General features: G+C 42.6%; 1 protein-coding gene across 1 annotated transcript in view; it reads right to left on the bottom strand.

The window, feature by feature from the left end:
- The window catches only part of col13a1 (collagen, type XIII, alpha 1), a 60,212-nt gene that overhangs the window by 22,438 nt on the left and 15,647 nt on the right, over window positions 1–22,127 (bottom strand). Inside the window, exons 8-28 of the mRNA XM_068727975.1 lie at window positions 21,678–21,704; window positions 21,554–21,580; window positions 21,224–21,250; window positions 19,700–19,771; window positions 14,559–14,648; window positions 12,804–12,845; window positions 12,681–12,698; window positions 12,146–12,172; window positions 11,650–11,694; window positions 9,451–9,477; window positions 8,370–8,414; window positions 3,897–3,932; window positions 3,749–3,802; window positions 3,117–3,203; window positions 2,953–2,979; window positions 2,823–2,858; window positions 2,661–2,717; window positions 2,542–2,565; window positions 2,407–2,460; window positions 984–1,028; window positions 645–779 (exon numbers count right to left, since the gene is read on the bottom strand). Of these exons, the coding sequence (XP_068584076.1) occupies window positions 645–779; window positions 984–1,028; window positions 2,407–2,460; window positions 2,542–2,565; window positions 2,661–2,717; window positions 2,823–2,858; window positions 2,953–2,979; window positions 3,117–3,203; window positions 3,749–3,802; window positions 3,897–3,932; window positions 8,370–8,414; window positions 9,451–9,477; window positions 11,650–11,694; window positions 12,146–12,172; window positions 12,681–12,698; window positions 12,804–12,845; window positions 14,559–14,648; window positions 19,700–19,771; window positions 21,224–21,250; window positions 21,554–21,580; window positions 21,678–21,704 (1,002 nt within the window). The remainder of the gene's footprint in view (window positions 1–644; window positions 780–983; window positions 1,029–2,406; window positions 2,461–2,541; window positions 2,566–2,660; window positions 2,718–2,822; window positions 2,859–2,952; window positions 2,980–3,116; window positions 3,204–3,748; window positions 3,803–3,896; window positions 3,933–8,369; window positions 8,415–9,450; window positions 9,478–11,649; window positions 11,695–12,145; window positions 12,173–12,680; window positions 12,699–12,803; window positions 12,846–14,558; window positions 14,649–19,699; window positions 19,772–21,223; window positions 21,251–21,553; window positions 21,581–21,677; window positions 21,705–22,127) is intronic.

Here is a 22,127-nt window from a genome sequence, read left to right on the forward strand (position 1 = left end):
TATTTAATGCTCTGACAAATGTCGAATGCTTGGTTTTCCATACTTTGATCTGTTTTCAAAATGAATAATGTAGGGTCCCATCATGCCCTTGCTTGGCACCTATTTGTGTTCCACTTGAGTGGGTAGCTAACGCCTCGTTGTTAGAAACCTGTTACTTCTAATTATGTACTTGGGTAGACATTTGAGGTTTAGTTTAGTTACATTCAACTGTATTAAATGTAATGTGTTTTATGTTATTTATTTATTCATTTTATGGAGCTTTTTTATATTGTTGCGTTGGTACTTTGACTTTAGTAAAGGAGTTGGTTAGTTCTTTACTACATGTTCATACAGTCGGCAAACGTCACTTAAGCAGCAGAAGAGCAGTTTTAACTAAAGGCTCTCAAAGTAACTCCGGGCTACAAATAGCCTTTTATATGGGGGCCACATTTGGGATCCATGCTGCAGTGAATTAAAAGCTGAACACAACGTCATCCCTCGGGTCTCTTCCCAGCTAGTGAGTCTCTAATTAGATAATGAGAGGGCAGCTGGAAAACCCAAGGCCTTCCCTCTGGGTAATGACAGATGAGGGACTGGGGCTTTGGTCAGGGAACCCCAGGCAGTGATGTGATGTGGTGTGGTGTGTGGTTAACACGGTCACTCACAGGTGATCCAGATGGACCCATGTCTCCCTTGTCCCCTTTGGGTCCAGAGAAACCCATGACACCGCCCTCCCCTCTGGGACCTTCAGGACCGGCTGGGCCTCCGGGACCGGGCTCTCCAGGCTTCCCCCTGGGCCCCTGAAAACACAAGAGGTCAAGGTCACCTCACTTCATTTGACCTGATAGAAGCTATGTTACGATTCAAGGGTCATTTATTGTCATTATGCAACACAGGGATACGCAACCAAATGCAGAGGCAATCAATGGACTACTATCACAATGCAGATCTATGACATAATTAAACTGCCTGGCTAATAATATGAAGTACTGATAACGTATTACCTTATCTCCGTCCAGTCCTGGAGGACCTGGCAGACCAACTTCACCCTGAGGACACACCAAGGCAACTTGTTATACTACTTACACACAAGATGTAACAACTCGGAAAAGTCATCATGGCAGCAACTATTTTATCTTTCATCGCAGCAATGGCAAGGTAAGCTGTAGAGCTACACTGTTGACGTTACAGAGTAATCCTCCAGGAGTTTAGGTTTCCATGTGTTTGATTGGCCAATGCGGCACCTTGCTGGATGATGCTGCATTGCTTTGGACCCTGCATTTTATTCTGGAGCACTGGTGGAGTAAGGTCATTACAACGGGCCCCAGGACACAGTACTATGGCGGGGCCAGTTACTTTCTGATGCTTTTACTTTGAAAGGCATGAATGCTCACAAATGTTGTGCCTAAACTAGGAAGAATATATTGTATAGTCTTGTCACATGATCAAATAGAGACTAAAGATTGGACAACATCAACAGACATATTACATCATCATGTCTGTATGAACAAAGAGATTTTTCATTTAATTGACTATTTTGACAGTATATTTAGAGTATTTAGAGTTTATGTCGAATAGCATATCATCTTTTTATATTTTCTACTGAAACAAACTAACAAATGTAAACCAGATGTGTGTTGTATGACATGAGCTCTTCTTTGCATTCAGGCACATTTTCAAGGTTCTATTTCCTTTAGAGCTCGTGCGTCACCTCACACAAGGCCTATTCTCTCCATACATTTGTAGCTGCACATATGAAAAACATAATTCATAGATATTTTAAACACACACTTATGAATGAGGGAATATAAAGAGGTGAATGGCTCCAACAAACAGTCATCTTTGATCAGCTGACTATTGTTCAGTAACAATGCTTTATTGGTTATTTCAACCCAAACGACAGTTTTTTCCTGAACCTAGATACATATTTTTGTTGCCTAAAAACATAAGAAAGTCGTTTCCTGTTAAGAAGGAAGTTTGTTTTGAAAAGTATGCATATAACAAGCAGTTATTGAAACGTGTTGCTGGACTTTAGAAGGAAAACGCACAAAAAATGAGGAGTAACTGGTCGTGAGATATCATACAAACCGTCTGACTGACGTGATTTACATTAATCATATTGTTAAGCATATTTTTATGCTTTAACATTCTATCTTCTACTATTTAGGTATGTAACTCGGGCTGTTTTCATACATGTTCATAGCTACTGTATCTACGAAAAGTCATGCACTATAATTCGTATAACCCACGAATACGATTTGTAATTACCGCAAATAATCACGAGCCAGGACGGGTGATTTCCTAGTCTAAAACACCCCAAAACAATATTTCTGAATGTAGGTATTGTGGCTCATCTTTTACATGCAGTGAGTAATGAAATAGTGTCAGAACATAACGTGTTCATTGTCGTGTTGAAATCTCTCCTACCTTGGTACCAGGGAGTCCAGGGGCCCCTGAAGGTCCAGGTAATCCAGGGGGGCCCTAGGAGGAGAATATATGATGTCATTAAATAGAACCTTTACTACTGTTCTGCGCTTGTTGTGAGGAATAGAATGTACTTACCATCAGGGGTATGTTGCGAATATCCTGTGGAGGAATGTCAAAAGTTACAGTGTTCGTTTACTCTTTACTGTTATTAATACATGTTGGGAAAATTGCTACTAAATATGAGTTACACCTACATTTTCATTGTTGTGGATTTCAGCCTTTCCTGGCTCCCCAGTTGGGCCTGGAGGACCCTACAAGGTGAAACATTTATTTTTTTTAACAACATCATCATGATTCTAAATATAAATCCGTGTCAATATTTGCAACAAGTTGTCATGACTCTGCTGCCCGCTTACTCTGGGTCCAGAGAGGCCTTCAGGGCCTGCTTCCCCCTAGAGGTTAGATGAAGGTATGACACTTAGATCCTCCATAAACACTCTGGTGTTATTATTTGTAAAGTGTTCTCATTGTGCTGTTTTATCTCACCTTGTCTCCCTTATCACCCGCGTCACCCTGAAAGACAAATGTACGGTCACTTCCATAGACACTAGCTTTTGTTAAAGTGTGACTCAGTAATGACTGATGGAGGCGTTGGAGAGTATGGATACATGCACGCATCTATATACTCTAATACAACTATTTCCCTTTACCTTGATTCCCATTAGGCCCGGCAGTCCTGGTGAACCAGGTTCTCCTTTAATCCCCTTGGCTGCAACCCTCGCGTCTCCCCTCTCACCCTGCCACACAGAGAGAACAACGTCTTAGCTGACGAAGTACGGCGCGTTACCGTTAACCAGGCAAGAACAAGAAAGAATAACATCGATTTTTTTTATGTCCAATATGATGCTGAGACATAAAAAGTAGAATTTGAAGAAGTTAGTACGCTAGTAAGTGCTTATGAGTCGAGATGATTTGAGCATTTCTGTACATTCAGATCACAAAATGTCCAAGACAATCTATTCTTCTTTGATTCAGACTGAATCACAGAATGCATGCATGTATGAGCGTTCTTAGAAATGGTATGACATGGTTTGCAATAAAGAGCCATTTAAGCTGACGAACTACACCGTCCAAAGACACCAAAGCACTCCAACACACGGCAAGGGAAGCCCAGCTGACGGCACAATCGGATAAAACAACACACATTTAGTCTTGTTTGAAGCTTTGGCCCGTCACAAACACAACACACTGATGTGATGAATGTCTGACGATACAGACGTCCAGTTATTAGAGGAATAAGGATGACCAAACAGTAGGGGTGCTCATTCCATTCCAGGCCTACCCTGTAGCCCCTCTTGCCTGGGATGCCAGGGGTACCGTGGAGGCCAGCCTGGCCCTTTGCAGTAAAAGAAAGACAGTTATGACCCACTGGTCTGATTGGGTGTGTAACAACTGCCACACACACACACACTGCTCATTAATGACTTTACCTTTAACCCAGAAGCTCCCGGGAAACCTCGCTCTCCCTACGATGGCCAAGTTGGCATAAAAGTCAAAGATGGTGGAAAAGGAAGAAAATGTTCAGGATATTGAGAAAGACGTGCAGACACATCCAGAAAGCAATGATGCATGCAATGCATGGATAGAGTGGAATGGACCAACTGGGCACAAGAGAAGTCAATCAAATGACTCCAAAGACATACACAACAACCACAATGAGACTGACTGCAAACAGCATCTCTGAGTAGTTCTTATGGTTCTGGTTCACTGCAGAATAGCTGCAAACACACACAGTTGCAAACTGACTACAAAACATGCTTCTCTCAGACTGGGGGTGTTTTCCTATGCAGGAGGAGTGGGAGCCAGGGGCCCAATTTCTCATCATCTAGCCCATGTAAAAGTATAGAGTGACAGGAGCCACACTGGAGCCTCTCGGGTGTGTCTGTGCTCTCGCTCCTCTTTCCTTCTTAGTGACGGTTTAAAGATGAGGAGCAGCCACAGCGGTGACGACGCGAGCACAGACACTACAGGGAGTTTCTCATCGGCAGGCTGTCCACTGTGAGTCTGCTGATGCTGGAATGTATTTTATTTTAGTTGTAGAAGAGGATAACCAGTTAATATTGCAAAAGGGAGACAGAAGATGCAGGAACCATTTGAACAAGCTCCCTCAAATTACCACTAAAATACTTAAAACACACAAAAAAAAGACAAGATAGCGAATATTTAGCTCGCTTCAACAAAATGACATTGACTAACCTTCATCTTTGTATCGTTAGCATTCTGAGTTGCCAGGAAGTCCAAATGACTTGGTACTGTTAATACCCCACATGTATCAAATGTTCAAGCAACACATTGAAGGCTGTGGTGCTTCCATTATTCCGCTGTGGCAGTTAGTTTGGTCACAAATAGAAGACAAGAGCTTTGTCCTGTGATTCATTTAAAGAAATGTGTGCTATGGATGATCCACATTATCATACAACTTTAACCCTCGTAACCCATGGTCCCTGTGCAGAATGGATATGAATACATATCTACTAAATGGAAATGTAAAGCAGTATATATCAACAAGTACATTTCCATTGATAACCAATGAACAGGATCAGGAATTTACAGTAAATGTATTTATTGGTAAGTATAATTACAGCATACTTCTATTGGTACGATTACTCATAATACTGCTATCGCTGTATCTACTAGGCCTACTGGTGCCACTGTAGCTCATTGTAACACTGCTACTTCTTGCCTCTTGACCAACTTTTCTGACAGCACCATTGAGACAATACAACAAGCATTCATTCTTGGATATCGCCACTACTGTATCTTGGTAATTTATGATTAGGATGGAGATTAAAGGGACCACAACAGGACAGAGTGTCTATTGGCGTTCAAGAGTTTGCAGCCCGATCAAAGCAGTGCTGGACCTCCACCATCCCCACTACCCTCAGAAGGACCTGAGTGGTTCATTAGAGACGTTCCCAAAGAACCAACTGCCCCAAACAGGAAACAGCGTATTTCTTTGATCCACGACTGCTCAAGTCAGCTTGTAGCATTCCTCTGGTCCTGGAAGGTTTGTCCTTCATTCTATCTTCACGTCTCTTTTTCCGTGACATACGGTGGGTGGAGGCCCAGATGGATCCTGTCACACTGGCATGCCATGTCGTGATTTATCAATATGCTAATCTCTTTTTTGAGGGCATGCAGCCACAGGCTTTCCACTTCAGAGGAAAAGTACAGAGGGATGAGTTTGAACCAATCCCTCACCCTCACCCTCACAGGAACTGTAATCATCTTCCAATGGTGCTGCAGGATCACTTGTTTTTATTCCGTTTGTACTGAAGCCAAGTCATCCTGTCACACTCAGTTCCAGAGGAGGGACATGGAGACGCAGCTACTCATTGCCAGTGTTGGTAATGATTTACAAGGAGAAGTTCCATGTGTGCACCAAACAGTGAACTGGTATGCGTGGTAACAGATGGACAGGATTAGGTTTAGTCCAATGTCTCAGTGTCATGACAAAACGCTCCTATGAGCCAGTGTCACTACTGCCAAATATCATAGAAATATGAAAATAGAAAATATTGACTGTCAAATAAATCAATGCCACATGGTTTCGGTAAAGACCAATCAAATATGTTTTGATCAGATTTCCTACAAGTAAACAAGAAAATATGTGTCAATGAACAGTTTCAATGTCTCTCAACAGAGTACCACTACTTATGTATATGTGCAGTTGGTACAACACCTTGATAAATAGCCCCTCCTGCACTGGTTCTTGCCTGCCTGTATCCTGTTCCTGACCCCAACCCTTCATGTTAACCAGCTCAGGACCTGCTGCTGGTGTTTAGTTCTGTTGCCAGTTTGTGACCTGACTTCCAGCCTTTGTCTTTTGGGATTGTTGTTTGTGTGTTTGTGCCAACAGCAGGAGTTCATTGACCGTTCACTGAAGAGCCAGTATTCACTGTGCTCTGCCTCAGTGACTGCATTCAGCGGCTCTTTCCTCTCGCTTGTCGATGGAATGTGACATTGCATTTCTGCTTATTCTACGATCCTCTACCCTCACAATGCTCTGTACAAAGCTGGGGGTGTATTGGAGGGTAGTTATTTTGCTAATTTTCACTACTGACAGTACTGTACTTTTCATTCAGATTTTTTTTCCCCCCCTCTCACATTTAAAAGGGTACATCCTCTTGAGACCAAACAAGTGCCACGTATTATACATATTATAGAATATAGTGCAGATCATTAGTGCTAGTAGTAGAACGTTCACGTTCATAGCAAAGATAAATGGTTCAAGGAATGTTCCTCTGGGGACCATGACTATTTGGACAAAATAGTTGTATCAGGTGTCTTGCTCTGGACCAAAGGACCAATCTAACCCAACCTTGATTGCCACTGTGTTCTGATTTATTCAGGAGATTCAGATTTCTTAAAGAAAGGCTGACTGTTAAATGAAGTGATAGAGACGTGTGGCCACTCTGAAGAGCTATAGAACACAGTGGGTGATTGGAGAACTGCTGTCTTCCCCTCTTCTCATAATATGCATCCCAGCTGGGTAGCTCATTGATTTTCATTTAAAGTGGGACAAGGCAGAGATACCTTTTCATTTGGTCAAAGAAGTGTGACTGTTGGAACACACTCTCCTTTGTCTCTGTCGTCACATGTTGCTGTTCCCAGAGGTAAAGTGAAATCAAAGATGGAGCTCATTAGATCAGTCTGTAGAGTAATTCACCAGAGTGACGGATGGGACAAGGTCTTGAGGTGGTAGTTGGTCTGCTTCCTTCATGGCTAGACTTGGGCTCGTCATTATTTTTTGCCAAGACCTTTACCTGGCCCAATTTATTCAACTCAGCTCTCTGAGATTATATATATATAGAACAGACTTCCCCTGGGTTGATGAAAGCCTCAACTCCATTGAAGGATCGGCCTGCAAAAGCTATTTCACTTTATCATTAAACAATAAAAGCCTTTCCAGATCCCTGCTTCCTATGGATAACAACGAATGTGCACTTTCTTTGAAGTTTTCTGCTTTTTACCCCCCCCTCCCCTCCATTTGTTAGGCTTAATGGAGAAAACACACATATGACTGACACTGCTACTGCCATGCTACTGTAGCCAAAGAAGAGCTGCTGCAGGTCAGCTGGGACCGGGACTCCTCTGTGTAGTCCACATAAAATTGGACAGATATATTACATCCATTAATGAGAGGGCCCGATGGAAGCATTCAGACGCAGAAGTGCCGTTGACCTGCATTCTTTCTCATCAGGGGGCGACTCCTCTGGGTGCAAAAATAAGTCTGATTGTATAGAAGTCTATGTGAAAATGACCCTATTGTTTATTACCTCAGTAAACATTGTAAACATGAATTTATGGTCTCAATCTCTAGTTTACAGTCTTCTTCAATATAGCATGATGTCCATTTAGTACATTATGCTCCATTTAGAGTCAAACAGACCATAAAGCAGGGGATGCTTTAGGGGCGGGGCTACACAGACAGGTTGCTTCAAAACCATAGTCCACAAACCAATGGGTGACGTCTGGTGGTGTTTTGAACTATGGAGTACCCAGAGACTGTTAGAAGAAGTGGACGTAGTCACCGTGATGTCACCGTGATGTCACCGTGACGTCACCCATTGGTTTGTGTCTCATGACCTATTAAATAGGATCCAATAGAACCAAAAAGGCCAGATTAAACATCACGACCAGACAAGACAGATCTCTATATGTGTTCATGCCAGGTGAAACCTCTCAGATTAAAAAGGAGCCATGATATTGAGTATATCATTGCAGTATAACTCCATGTCCTCTCAAATGGATTTAAATTCATGATGGATTTCAAGTACCTTTCCACTTAGAGACACATTTTAAAGAAGTTCTAATCCAGACTCCAGCAGCCTCGTGTGTGATCTTGCATAAATAGTTCTTGACACGCCACACACAAACTCCATGCTTGGCTTTCACTCTACCTTCTCTCCCCTCTCTCCTGGGAAACCCCTCTTTCCTTCATCTCCCTACAGAGTGGATGGAAACATCAGCTCAGAGATCAGACCAGGGTAAAATCAACAGACAAGCAGAGGCTCAGCGGGGAAAGGAAGTATTCCTTCTAGAGATCTAAATCCTCAGAGAGGACATCAGGGGTCTTCTATCATGTTGGTCCCTGGACAGAAGATGCCTTGTGAAGAAATTAAATAGTAGCAAGTGGAGGGGTGATTTTTCATCCAGACGAGTAATGCAACCTAATGTTAACCCATTTTGATTCACATGGAGACGTCAAGTTTATTCAGATCATGACTCTATGATCACGTTTTCAGTTAAAGGCTTAAAGTCATAGAGGAACAAAACTGACTGTTCAACATTTGCTACGGGTATGGTAAGGGTTAGCATGACCTCAATCCTAACCCCGAGGCTGTGATAACCCTTTCTCTGCTGAATGAAGTGTGTCTGTGTGAGCAAACTGTCTACAACGGGCGTTTAGATCTTCTATTCTTTGTATTGACAGACAGAATAAGTAAAGCAAGGTCCGTTCCTCTTCTAATGCATCCATGTCAGTCTAAAACACAAGCTAAAGCTAAGACACAGCTACTACTGACCTCAGGTAGCATTTTAGCATTATTTGTTTTCGATACAAATGTGGAGGTTTTCATTTACTTTCCATAGCTAATAGTTACACACTCTTACTTTTTAAACGCCCCAAAAGGTTTGACTAAACAATTCTAACTCAAGGTCACTAACTAGCCTGTGACATGTTGGATTTGACAATCTGTAAAAATGGATTGTTCTGAAGCTGGAAACTGACTTTTCATTTGCTCAAGAAAGTTTACGTCTTGGAGAAACACCGTTTTATGCATCTGTATGAATCTTTGTGAGCAAACTCCATCTACTAATTAAGACGATCAGTTGCATTTGAAGAGAGTTTAGAGGAGGGGATAGGTCTCAGGACGTCAGCATTTCTAAAACAGACCACAGCAAGTGGACCATAACTTTCATTGACAGCTGTTCCTAATGTTCTGAAACTCTTAAGAACAATGAAAAGGTAAAACATCTTACCTTAATTCCATGGTCTCCCGCAACTCCCTGTGAAGCAAAGCAGACGCAGATATAGTAAATGTAACAACTGACAACAATCAGTCCACTAGATGGAGCAGGAGGTCCTCTGTGAGCGTTATGAGGAGCAGCGAGGACCGAGTCCAAACCCTCACAGCCTGGACGTTCAAACTGAAGGAGTGTTTGCATTTGTAATTTGTTGTGCAACCTCTGAAACAAAAAGCCAGATAGTTGTGCCTGCGTAGGCCTCTTCTGTGTCCGCTCACTGACCCTCAACTCGGCTGCCTGATGCGCTCAAGAAGCTCTCGGCAGAAAACAGATTCAGGGTTCTCGGCTGAGTTCATGGGAAAACAAAGTGAGACGGATGATGGTTAAAGTTTATAAGGCAATAATCTGCACAGAAGCTCGCAGCATCACAGTTCTTCCAGTGGTCCTGTCCTCAAAACTTGGCTGAATCCCTTTTTACAGAGAGTCATGTTAAAGATATATACTGCAGTGTTGTTGGGACAGCAGCAGCCAGGCTGTTGGACGATACCCAGACGACTGAGATGTTCCACTTAATCTCAGCGCAGTAAAGTAGAAGGGGAAAAGTCAAAGTCATGAATTATTGAACATGTGACTTATTGATTACATCTCTGCCTTTTATAATTTACTTCTTGAAACTCAACACTATTGCAGTTGAGTTTTCTAAAGATCAACATCAAGTTGGAAGGTGCTATTTAGCATAACAGCTACGTGATTAGCTCTACTGATAGTTCTCTGAATTAACAAACACAACAGTGGAATGTAAAAGGTCCCATTTGTGTTTTGCCAAAACCAGAGGATCATCACCAACTCTGCAGCAATGGAAATGTGTCCATTTGTCCATTTGTCCATGTAGTCACATAGCCCAGAGTTCCCCACACACTCTGTGGTAGTATTGGATTCAAACGATGGTTTCACACCAAGCCGACATTTGATCATTCCGAGCAGACAGTATACAACTCAACTGATTTGTTCCCGCTAGGCTTTGCATAGGGAATGTTTTGTGACTATCAGGACTAACACTCACAATGCTGAGGTCATAGATGTTACAGTTCCTGTTAGCTCTGTGGAGCTTTCCAGCCTCTTATAGCTCACTGTTTTGGTTTGGACAGTCTGCAGCTGTTGAACCAGCTAGCTAACAGCAAGCTAGCAGGAGAGTGAGTACTGGACTTCCATTGATCAGCTGTCCAGAAGGATAACTCCAAATAAACGCTGATGTGGCTCTGAGTCTACTGAATGACGTTTGCTAACACATGGACTGCCTATAGGAAGTGGACATAGTCCCAGTGACATCCCCCGTCGGTTTGTAGGCTACCGTTTCAAAGCCTTGAGTTCGGTATTTTGGGCTACCCCATCACCAACAAGAAGCGACACGAGAGTACAATCGAGCACTGACTGAGACACACTTAGACCAGTGAAAACACACTGTGAACGGGTTAAGTTGTAAGATGACAACACCGACTCCCAGACCGGACAACACCGTGATGGAGACCTGGGTTAAGTTTGACAGTCATAGTCATTCTAAAGACGACTCCATTTACAATTTTGGCAAACCTTAAAAAATTATTGTTATGAAAGTTCAAATATGAGGACATTGTCAGTGTGTTCTTACATAAATGGAGGTGACTTTCCCTTTGATTTTCAGTAAAATAACTTTACTGTGAAAATGTAAAATGTGTCGTGGCTCTAGTCAGGGTTATTCTGAAGAGGACTCTATGTCCCACAGAGTCCTCTTCAGTGCGTTGTCAATGTCCTCTATTCACACCGCAGCGTCATCAGGAAAACATTTGTTTGTGTGGCGTGAGAGCGTGTATGAAGCGTCAATTGTGTGATTTTCATGGGCAATGCGTTGGCAGCAATAAACGTCAGACAATATCCATCAGCCACTCTGGACAAAAACTCACAGCTGAGACAAAATAAAACATTTTACCTTGAGGCTCATCGCAAAAAACTCATTCAAACTTGACAGAAACAGAATAAAAGTCATCAAAACAGACTTTCCACTGTTCCAACAAGAGACCGTGGAAAAAGGGTATTACAGTGTAATCAACCCGTCCAGAGTACGAGTGGCATTTGAAGGTAGATTTAAACAAATCTGAGCATATGCTTGGAGTTGATTTTAACCTTTTGTCATAGACTTTTGAGTGAAAAACAAAAACATGAAAACAGGTGGAATACCTTTGAGCCTTCAGGGCCGAGTGGGCCAACATCACCTTGATCCCCCTGTGAAGGGACAGAAGGAAACATATTACAACTTCACAGCGATTCACAGAAAGTTAGATAGCAAAGGGACAGCAAAGGGACAGCAAAGGGACAGCAAAGGGACAGGTGATCTGCTGAAACATCTCTTCCTGAGGCGCTCCTGTCTGTCGTATGTCTTCTTAAATTACCAGCTTACTTGAAAACTGGATGTTTTATTCGCCAAATCAAAGCAACCATAACTCAAACACACTGCATTAATCCCTGCAGGTAGTTGAAAGCACACGATACATGAAAGTCCATCATAACAGAGGGAAATAAAGGGTTATTGTTTTATAAAATCCATCTATTACTCAATGGACAATGTGCACAGGTTGAGTATAGATAGATGGTGTACTGGAATAAGTATTTCCACATCCTGGATTCTACTGACCACATTTTCTTTTTCAAAAGTGTAACACAGAAGACCGCTCACCTTTTGTCCCGGCACACCTGGCTCCCCCTGTAGAGATAAAGCAAAGTGTGTGCACCAAACTACATGTCCAGCCAGTGTAACAAATGCAGTATTTTAAATTGATAAATGTGAAAAAGATGCTTCTCTGATGGCGCTGCAGTCCAGCTCGCTTGTTTTCTATAGTGAGAGACATTTACAGGACTCTGGCCGTCTCTCTGACCTCACAATCTACACCCCCCCCCCCCTTTAAATAATCTGTTACCAGGAATGCTTCATGTGCAGATCTACTCATCCAACCCAAAGGAAGCAGAGCGATGTGTAGAGTTTCTGCTGTGTAGGTTGGGGTTGGTCTGAGTATAGAAGCAGCTGCATGGAGACCAAGTCATCAACAAGTGGAAACATCTTGACCTGATCCCTGTTTCATGGCTGGTTTTATTCTGCTTTGAGTGTGTTTGTCTGTAGTAACTAGCAGTCATCATGAGAGGTCACTGTGATGCCAAGCATGCTTTCTAGAAATGTCGTTTTGCCGTTTGGATAAGAAGAGAAAAATGTTTACCTTCAGTCCCGGTAAGAGCTGCAGAAACAATGTAGAAATCACAAGCAGGTTAATGTCACACAACTCACCAATGAGAAGCTTCTGGAAGAATACAGGTGGACAAGTCACTGGACCAAAGCTTACCCGTGGGTCTTTTCCTGGTTTTCCTGGTTCACCAGGCTTACCCTGTATGAAAACAGCACAAACTCTTTACACACAATCAAGGAGACTTTCTACAAGACCAGATCCATGAGGGCATTTGACCGATGCCTCTCCAACACAGTCTCACCGTTCATGAAATAGTCACAAAATGAAAATAGTTTTGTGTAAAGAGACGAGAGGTATTCTTTTTTGCGACTTCTATTTCGGGAAAACATTCTGTTACAGAACGAAAGTTAGGATTAGGCTACAGAACCACCAGCGCTGTGGGACACGCAGTGTCTGACACTGGTCTTAAGAGTCCCGTGTTTGTTGGACCCGTCCACTGACCTTCCTGTCCACCATACATGCTTTTTGTCAATATTTCGTCCCACGTCACTATATCTGACCGTTGATAGTCACGTGGATCTGTTTAATTTGTTGGTACTAAAAAGGATCCTAATTGGCTTTCCAAACGAATGACTGGTGTCCATGTATACAAAACCAATAGATTGCCTTCCTGACTATTACTGGGCTGGCCTTTTGTAGATATAGTGAGAACCTGTCCATAAAGTCTACACATGTTCCCAGTAAAAGGCTTGAACTTGCACCTTAAACCTTAAAGACGTTGTTATATCTGGACCTAAAACCAATAGATAATTGAGAATTATAATATTTTGACAAAGTGCTTCTATTTTTACCGGCACAGCTTTTCTATCCTTTACGGTACTCGTTCAGCGATCCAGGAAACACAACGACCAATTACATGCGTTGTAAATCACATCACGTGATGCAGCTCAGCCAATCAATACGGGTATTCTGATAAGTTTAGATGAAGATTATTAAAAGCAGTAATGTGAAGAAGCGCCACTACGAGACAAAGCACAGATCTTCTGAGCAAACGTACCAACTCACATCTGAAATGAAGACACAGAGAATAAACCTAAGAGTCCAATATGATCAGAATCAGAACACATGAATTCATGACCAACGATGATGTTAACAGAGAGGATAGAGCTGAAACATGTGGTTTAATAACCACAGATATAACGTTAGTCCATGCTCACTAACTTCTCTTTTAGAGGATGAGGATGATATAATATCGTGGTTTTCTTGGTTGACATCTTCACACCTGAATGAACTGAATTCAAAGCTGCAGGACAGTTCAGTTTAATTCATGTTTCTAAAATGAAGTACTTTATTTTAAGATGCATATTTTTTAAAAGCTTTCTGTTATGTATGCATCCCTTACTTTACTTGAAACAAGAGAAAAACTTGTGTATATATATATATATATATATATATATATATATATATATATATATATATATATATATATATATATATATTGTTGAGATATTGTTCAACTGAAGGTTCTTTATTTGATTCGATAATCAGTTGTTGACGACATACAGACGTTAATACAACTGCTAGTCTACTTCAATATATATATATATATACATATATATATGGCATTAAATCACAGCACGTTAGAGACTACTGTGATGTTCTGGACCTTTGCAAGAGGAAGTTCTCTCTAAATGGACCTTGTTGACTTTTAATTGAACACCTCTGTTGTTCCTGTCAAACTATAAGCGTCTTATGAGGTTCCAATATAGTCTTCTCAACACCAATTAATGCAATTCATGTAGTTCTTCTAAAGTCTTCAGTAGGAACCTTTGGGCTTTTCGAGTCTCTGTCCAACAACTTGTGTATGTTGGCTCTTAAACTGGTGTGAAAGGAAATCAGACTGGGACTCACCATCGGGCCGCTGGCTCCATTCAGGCCGGGGGTCCCTGGGAGTCCGGGGGGTCCTGGAGGTCCCGGGGGTCCCTGCGCTCCAGGCTCACCCTGCTGGGAGACCTGGAGTTACAATCTGCCATGCTGGAGCATGCCTCACCACACTGGCCATGCCCACACAACCACCTCACACAACACCACAAACAACTGCAGCAGGGGGGGTGCAGAGAGGAAGGTTAGCCGGGGAGCAAGGCAAGCGCTTCTACTGCAATGCTTGAGCATGGAGAGTCACTCTTGACATTCTTTTCCAGGGCTTGTACAATATCCAATGGACTTCAGCGAGTTGAGCCGAGTCAGGTGTCGGGACATAATCGAGGAGCCTTGAGACGGGGTCTCAGCAAGTACCCTGGGCAGGAAGGGCACCAGAGGCATGAGCTGGTAGAGATGTTCGCTCAGTGCAGAACTTTGTTTTTCTGACTCCTGGTCAATGACTTCGATCCGTTCCTTGTGGATGCTGCACCGAGCTGCCAGGCCCTTACCCAGAACCCAGAGCCCCAGCATGGAACCCAGGAACATGGAAGAGCACCGTTTCACACACGTTCTCACTCTCAGTCACTGACGCTAGGTCATTGGCCTTACTCTTCAAACTATGACCTAGTGAGAACCTGACCATAGTTTGAAAGGATAGTGGCAAAACAAGTCATGTGACAAAATATCCACGTTTACTTTTAGCTCTGCATTGGAAACAAACAAGTCTTACGTTTGTTACTTGAATTTAAGTACATTTGTTACATAACTACATAACTTAAAAATAGATACTTAACAAAACTAATGTTACATAAGTTAACAATGACTTGTAGTCCTGCATTTGTTTGAGTCACTGAACCTCCCCTCTCACTCTTCATAGTGTCTCAGCTGGTCTGGGCGTCTCATAACGACGTGACTCTGTGCTTCAAACTGAGGAGAGGTCAAAGTCATTGACCCGGAGTCAGTGGACAGCAGCAGGAAGATCAAGGAGGACATCCACAGATGAGGCCAGAGTCCATCTTTGAAGAGGGACAGGGTTACGATTTGAAATGTCAAGTTACCAAAGGGCGGTGCTTAGGTCACCTGAGCAAGTTCATTATCTGACGAAGGCCAATGGAGCCTCTGGAGAAGTGAGTCCACTAAGTGCTTTCTTCTTAGAGACACTTTTGGTAAGAGAGCAAGGGAACGATGTGACACTGATGTGAGTCACATAGAATGACCTGGATCTGTTAGGTCACTTGCCATCAAACGTACTCCCGCTTCATAAGTTGAGCTTTATATTCTAATTGGGTAAAAAGACCATCTTAATAATTGAAATGAATGAAGGTCCTCTTGACGTTGATCCTTCCTGCAGCTTCACTGCTAACCTGAGTGCGTTTATTCTTTAGACAGCCAGAACCCTGGGAATTGACTGGAACCAAAGCCAAGACTAAAGCGAATCAAATAAAGGGAATTTACAATGAGCACAGGATGTGAAGAGAATGAATACACCTCAGCGGATGAAATAAATCTGTCTGGCTGCTACACGTCCTGAATCCACTTCTCCTTTGTTTCCTGCTGAAATCATTTCCGCTACTCACTGTTTGGAGCTCATAAATTAAATTGAATGTTTCTTACAGTTCAATATTTCATAGAGAAGACACCTCCATATGGAAAGATGTATTATCACAGAGGGCAACACGTTTGCATGGCATGATATTTAATGCATTATGCTGGAGCACATGATTTATTTGCACATGTGTTCCGACTTAGAGAGGTTCCTGAGACAAAGCGCTGGCCTGCTCCAGCCACTGGGCGATCAGGAGAACACACGTACGGTAGCTCTGCCAAGCTGCTATTCTAAGATAATGGAGAACATATCCGATCCATATTTTGTCATTCCTAGTGTTCAGATATGATTTATGTCTCTGGACATGTTTTCTCAGGGGTTAAACACACACACACCGTTATTGGTAGAGTGCAGCTGCCAATCTGCTGTTCTGCACTAAAGAATATTCTAGAAGGTAAAAAAACAGATGTCCATTATATCAGACGGTCAATACTGATTGGATGATATCTTATTTATTATGGGAGGCGGGGGCAATATAACCTGTGTAGTTCCAAAACAAACCACAAGGCAGAACTTCTTCTTTACACAGTACCTAGGATCTGAACCGTAGTTTATTGCCATAACCACAATCTCTCCCTAAGATAGTTTCCATGTTTAGATATTGTAGAAAGACGTAAACTGGGAGTCAGGAGAATCTTTGTTCTTGACCGGTAATAGGGTCGATTAGCATTTGCATATTATTATTATTTCCATTTTATATCTCACTGTTCATATTGAGCTAATCTGCAACATAGTCACAGTTTTTGTCCGTTTAGTATTTCTTCTATACCAGTTGTACCTTCATTTTGTATTATTAATCTCTGGGAGTAGGTAGTCTAAGGTGTGGCGTCTGAAAGGGTCTGCCAATGAGATGCCATTACGTTGCATTGTGGGAAATGTAAAATCTTGGGGGGGGTTTTCTGCTTCACTATTGACATGTTGTCTCTTTTGTTAGTGAAACATTAAGTCCCTTTAAGGTCAGGGTTCAAAATAATGATTATCAAAACGAGTATTGTCCGTACTTTGTGTTTCTGCCTGAGTTGACCCTAAATGTTGACCCTGAATGTTGACCCTGAATGTTGACTCTGAATGTTGACCCTAAATGTTGACGCTAAATGTTGACCCTAAATGTTGACCCTGAATGTTGACCCTAAATGTTGATCCTGAATGTTGATCCTAAATATTTACCCTGAATGTTGACCCTAAATGTTGACCCTAAATGTTGACCCTGAATATTGACCCTAAATGTTGACCCTGAATGTTGACCCTAAATGTTGACCCTGAATGTTGACCCTAAATGTTGACCCTAAATGTTGACCCTAACTGTTGACCCTAAATGTTGACCCTAAATGTTGACCCTGAATATTGACCCTAAATGTTGACCCTGAATGTTGACCCTAAATGTTGACCCTGAATGTTGACCCTAAATGTTGACCCTAAATGTTGACCCTGAATGTTGACCCTAAATGTTGACCCTAAATTTTGACCCTGAATGTTGACCCTGAATGTTGACCCTGAATGTTGACCCTGAACATTGACCCTGAATGTTGTCACTAATGCATTTTCGTTTGAAATAGAAATGTCTGTGGGACTTTATGGAGATACTAGGATGGACTTTTCAGTGGATTGTTTGAGCCTATGTTGATAGATAAACACTATTTATTGAATCTATTTTGCATGTACTCATATCTGTTGTCTTTTCATGCCATTCGCTGCCTCCACTTAAAACCTCAATGTATAGAGCTACCTGTGATTTTCTTTTTTATCTAAATAAAACACAATGATTTGCAGTGTGCTTGAAACTAGAACATTGCAGCATGTTTGCCTTGTGTACTGTCACGCATCATTGAAGGAAAAGGCCTTGAAGACGCCTAAACATTCAGAAGCAGTAGCAGCCAAACGTTGGTTAATTACAGCATGACGGCGGAGGAGGGTTGGGGAGGTGCTGGCGACGGAGATCATGGCGGTTGGCATCCACATGGCGAGCAGAGAGCAGGGTGGGAGGTAGGGGGCAGAGAGAATTGTACCTTGAGGCGTTTTAGGATTAGAGGGCTTATTGAGGGCATGTTGCGTACGGTGATGGGCAACATCTGCCGGGGGGAGTCACAAAGCACAGGTGGCCAGCGGTGCATAAAGGTCACCAGGAGACCAGAGAAAGGAAACAGGGTAGAACCACGAGGAAAGATGGGGGGAGGGATATGGAGGAAAAAGAGAAATAGAACATCATAGTGAAAAGCAAGGAAATGGGAGGGCAAAGGAGAGAAAAAAGGAAACAAGGCTGGAGAAAGGAAAGACAACAAGGGCACCAGCACAGCAAACTACGGGCTTGGAGTGGCAAAGGGGATGGTTGATGTACTGTGATGGTTCTTTGTTTGGTAGCGAATCATCAAGCATCCCCTACTCAGGATGTGTGTGTGCATCAATGTCCCCATTAACAGTGAGCCAGGCCCCTAGGTTGCAGCGGAGCAGAGGTGGGCGCCAGTCTTGCCACAAAGAGAGTACAGCAGTACGGTTACATTGAACATCCAGACTTACTGTGGCCATCCGTCCAACACAGGGCTGTACAATACGCCGCTTCTGTTGAGATGACCAGCAGGATCAGACACAGTTTAGGACAGTTCAGGTACGATCCAACTGACAGCTACGCTTCCCCACCGACACCAAGTAGAACCAGCTGCATGCAACTTGCCTACTTTTTACATAGCGTACATATTTCCACAACTTTTATTATGGAGCAACCTTTAAAGCAAAGATACCTTCAACACCCGTCTCTACTCTGTACTACTTTAACATACATATTTCTAGTGGTAATTCAGGCTTGGAAAATACTCCTTCTCATCGTAGATCCGTTGAAAGTACTATTTCTATGGAAATATATACAGAAGGTTAGAAGTAGATATAAGTAGGGGTAGACATGTAGTAAGTAGGCAAGTGTGCTGCTTTGTCCCTCACCAGGTCCAGCTATCCACCACGACTGCTTTCAATCTGTAGAAGTCAAGAGCTGCCAATATTAATTGATGAAATATTATATTATATGGTCCAATTGTGTTAAAATATATATATATATATATATATATATATATATATATATATATATATATATATATTGTTTAGAACATTGCCATAACTATAATGGAATGTAATTAGAACATGTCCAAATGGCAGACCATCTGAAAATAAAAGTTACATCTCTATGAATTGTATTTTTGTAATTTAATTTTGTCACACATGTGGCTTTTCTTTCCAAATTAAATTCACTGATTGAATTTGAATATTGGCATCCCTATGCTTCAGTAGTATGCACAGTTAACCTTAAGTCCAGCAACAATTTAAAGATATACTAACTGCATATTGTGTCAAATTCTTCTCATCTGCTTTTCATGGACGTATCTTTTAACCGAACCACAGTGATGGGGTTCTCTCTCTTTTGGGTGGAGAGCAGAGGGTGGAGGGGTGCCTTGGCTCAGTAGGGCACTGGCTCTCTTTGCGGCGCGACTTGGTGACACCCTGCTTAGGCTAATCTATCTGGGTGTTGGCACCCACAAACCTTCAACATCAGAGCCTGACTGGAGCGCAAGGCAGCCAGGGTTTTCAGAGGGAGGTCCTGCACAAAGAGGCCCTACACACCAGGGAAGCGGTCATTTAAGTCAGAGCTGTAACGCCGGCATGTCATGTCTCCTGAATGTCTCCTGATGATGTCAGTTCAAAAGAACAGCTCTGCTTTTAGAGAGCGAGATGTTCGGATGGATGTCAATCTTAACATATTTAACATATTTGTGTTAAGTTCAAAGCTGCAGCCAAGATGTGCTTACTCTAGCTTAGCATAATGCAGCTAGCCTAGCTCTGTGCTAATTGAGGAAAATAGTAATTCTCGATATATTGGGCATTGCAACAAACATGCATTACAGAGAGAAATACGTTATAGCCAATCAAGGAACTGTTGGCAAAACCACAACTGTCATGTTTATTTGAACCAGGCTAGCTGTTAGCTGCAGCTTCCAGTCTTTATGCTAAGCTAGGCTAACCACACCCTGAATCCAGCTCTGTACTCACACAGATGTGAGATTGCTATCAATCCTCTGGCTCTCAGAAAGAAGGTAAATAAGCATACTTCCCAACATGTTGAACTATTATCTTAATAAATACACACTACAGAAAAACACAAGAGATATTTGTTGATTCTGCTGGCTGTTTCCTGAGGCTCATTCTCCACTGAAGAAACCCCCCAGACCCCCTAAGGTACCACTGTGGGATTGAGGCCTGGAATGAGCCTCCCATACAGACTGCTGCAGGGGGTTCTGAGCAGTGTATGAAAAACAAAATCACGAGGCGTACCGCTCGTTAGGGAAGGGGGGCCGGGGTCCCCCACAAGCTAAAGACATTAAACCCCAAATCCTCTCTGGGTCCTTCTTCCTCTGACTCCCCATGTATGCGAACTCAAGCACTTCCTGTCCAGAGATGCATATCACATGGTGCATTATCGATAGCGGCTCATAAAACCATCTCAGCATCGTGCTGCTATTTTGAGATTAAAAAATGTAGCTAATGTCATGGCGATGGCAAAGCATGACAACAAGAGACTTTGATCATCTCAGCAGAAGCAGTTTAATAACTGAAAGACTGAAATTACGCTGGAAATGGCCTCTAGATGTGAGCGATCTGCCTTTACACAGGAGGCTCTTATTCTTGGCACCCAGCACACAGGCTCTTATCACGTAGGGCTCCAGCAGCCCGCCTGGTAATTGCCTTGTTTCCTCTCGAGCCCCAGAGACGCCGGGCCAAAGGACCGCAGAGCTCTGCATGTGCTAGCCTTCCCTGTGCTACCGGCCATGTGTCTGTCCAGCTGCTGCACTAGTTTCCCTTCTATTCTGACATGAAGAAAGTGTACACAGTGGACCTCTGACCTCTGAGAGACGAACGCTTTACGCTGTAGGATGAACAATAGTACAGGTTGTGTCATAATATTCACATTTATATTGCAAAAACAGGCTAATTATTTTTGTATAGTTTTTTTTTAGCATAAAGACTAATAGTGAAATGCTTTTTGTGTCCAATAATGACGTTTTCATACCCGGTGTGTGTAGTCTCCACATACGCCCTGCAGGAAACAGAACAAGAGTTTCATCAGAAAAAGAAGACTCATGGATTCATATCAGAAAGTCTCTGTTATGAGTGATAACTGAGGGCAATACATTTAAAAGGAGGTGTTTACCAGGCAACAAAAATCTGCTTTCATCTTTTGTCTTGTAGGACATGCAGTGTTTCAGAGCTAGGGACTAAAAGTCCGGATATTTCGACCTCTGCTGCTTCAACGTTGAACTTTTTATGTAATTCCTCCTTTAAGAGTCCCACAACTTAACTATGAGATGTGTTACTTGGACTACTGCAAACCATGTCTCACCTTCTCCCCTTTGGGTCCAGGTTCCCCCTAAAAGAGAAACAATAAAAGGTGAATGAGATAAGTGAGCGGTTGAGCGTTTAGCAGGTTATTATGGGATGAATGAGGTCCGACTTGAGGAACTTACCGGGAGTCCTTTAACGCCACGCTGACCCTGAAAAACAACAGCAGCACAGTCGGTCTTAGATTTGCAGCTTCACAACCAATTCAACACGACTGAACACAAATGGCTCCAATAAACATGATGGAAACGAGTAAGAATGCCAAAGTATCAATCATGCTGATGAACTAGCCGTTACTGGAGTCTATTCCAATTACTTGTTGTGGGTGAAGGCACTCACTTTGACTTCCCAGCAGGCCCTGGGGTGTGCCCAGTGTAAGTAGCTGTCAGAGCTCAGCGGCCGGTTGATTAATGAACTCGGGGAGAGGGCCCAGTAGGACACATCCACTTCACCCCACGCCGCTGACCCCACAGGCTCGGCAGCTCCAAAGCCACTTTGTGAAGGCAACAACATCTCCATACATCTACCAGGCCAGCCCTCAAAGCCCGTTTTAATACTCCCTGACATCCGTCAGG

Source organism: Cebidichthys violaceus, unplaced genomic scaffold (genome assembly GCF_023349555.1).
Source record: "Cebidichthys violaceus isolate CVI_PGR_0920_01 unplaced genomic scaffold, fCebVio1.0.p SCAF_10, whole genome shotgun sequence".
NCBI lineage: Eukaryota > Metazoa > Chordata > Actinopteri > Perciformes > Stichaeidae > Cebidichthys > Cebidichthys violaceus.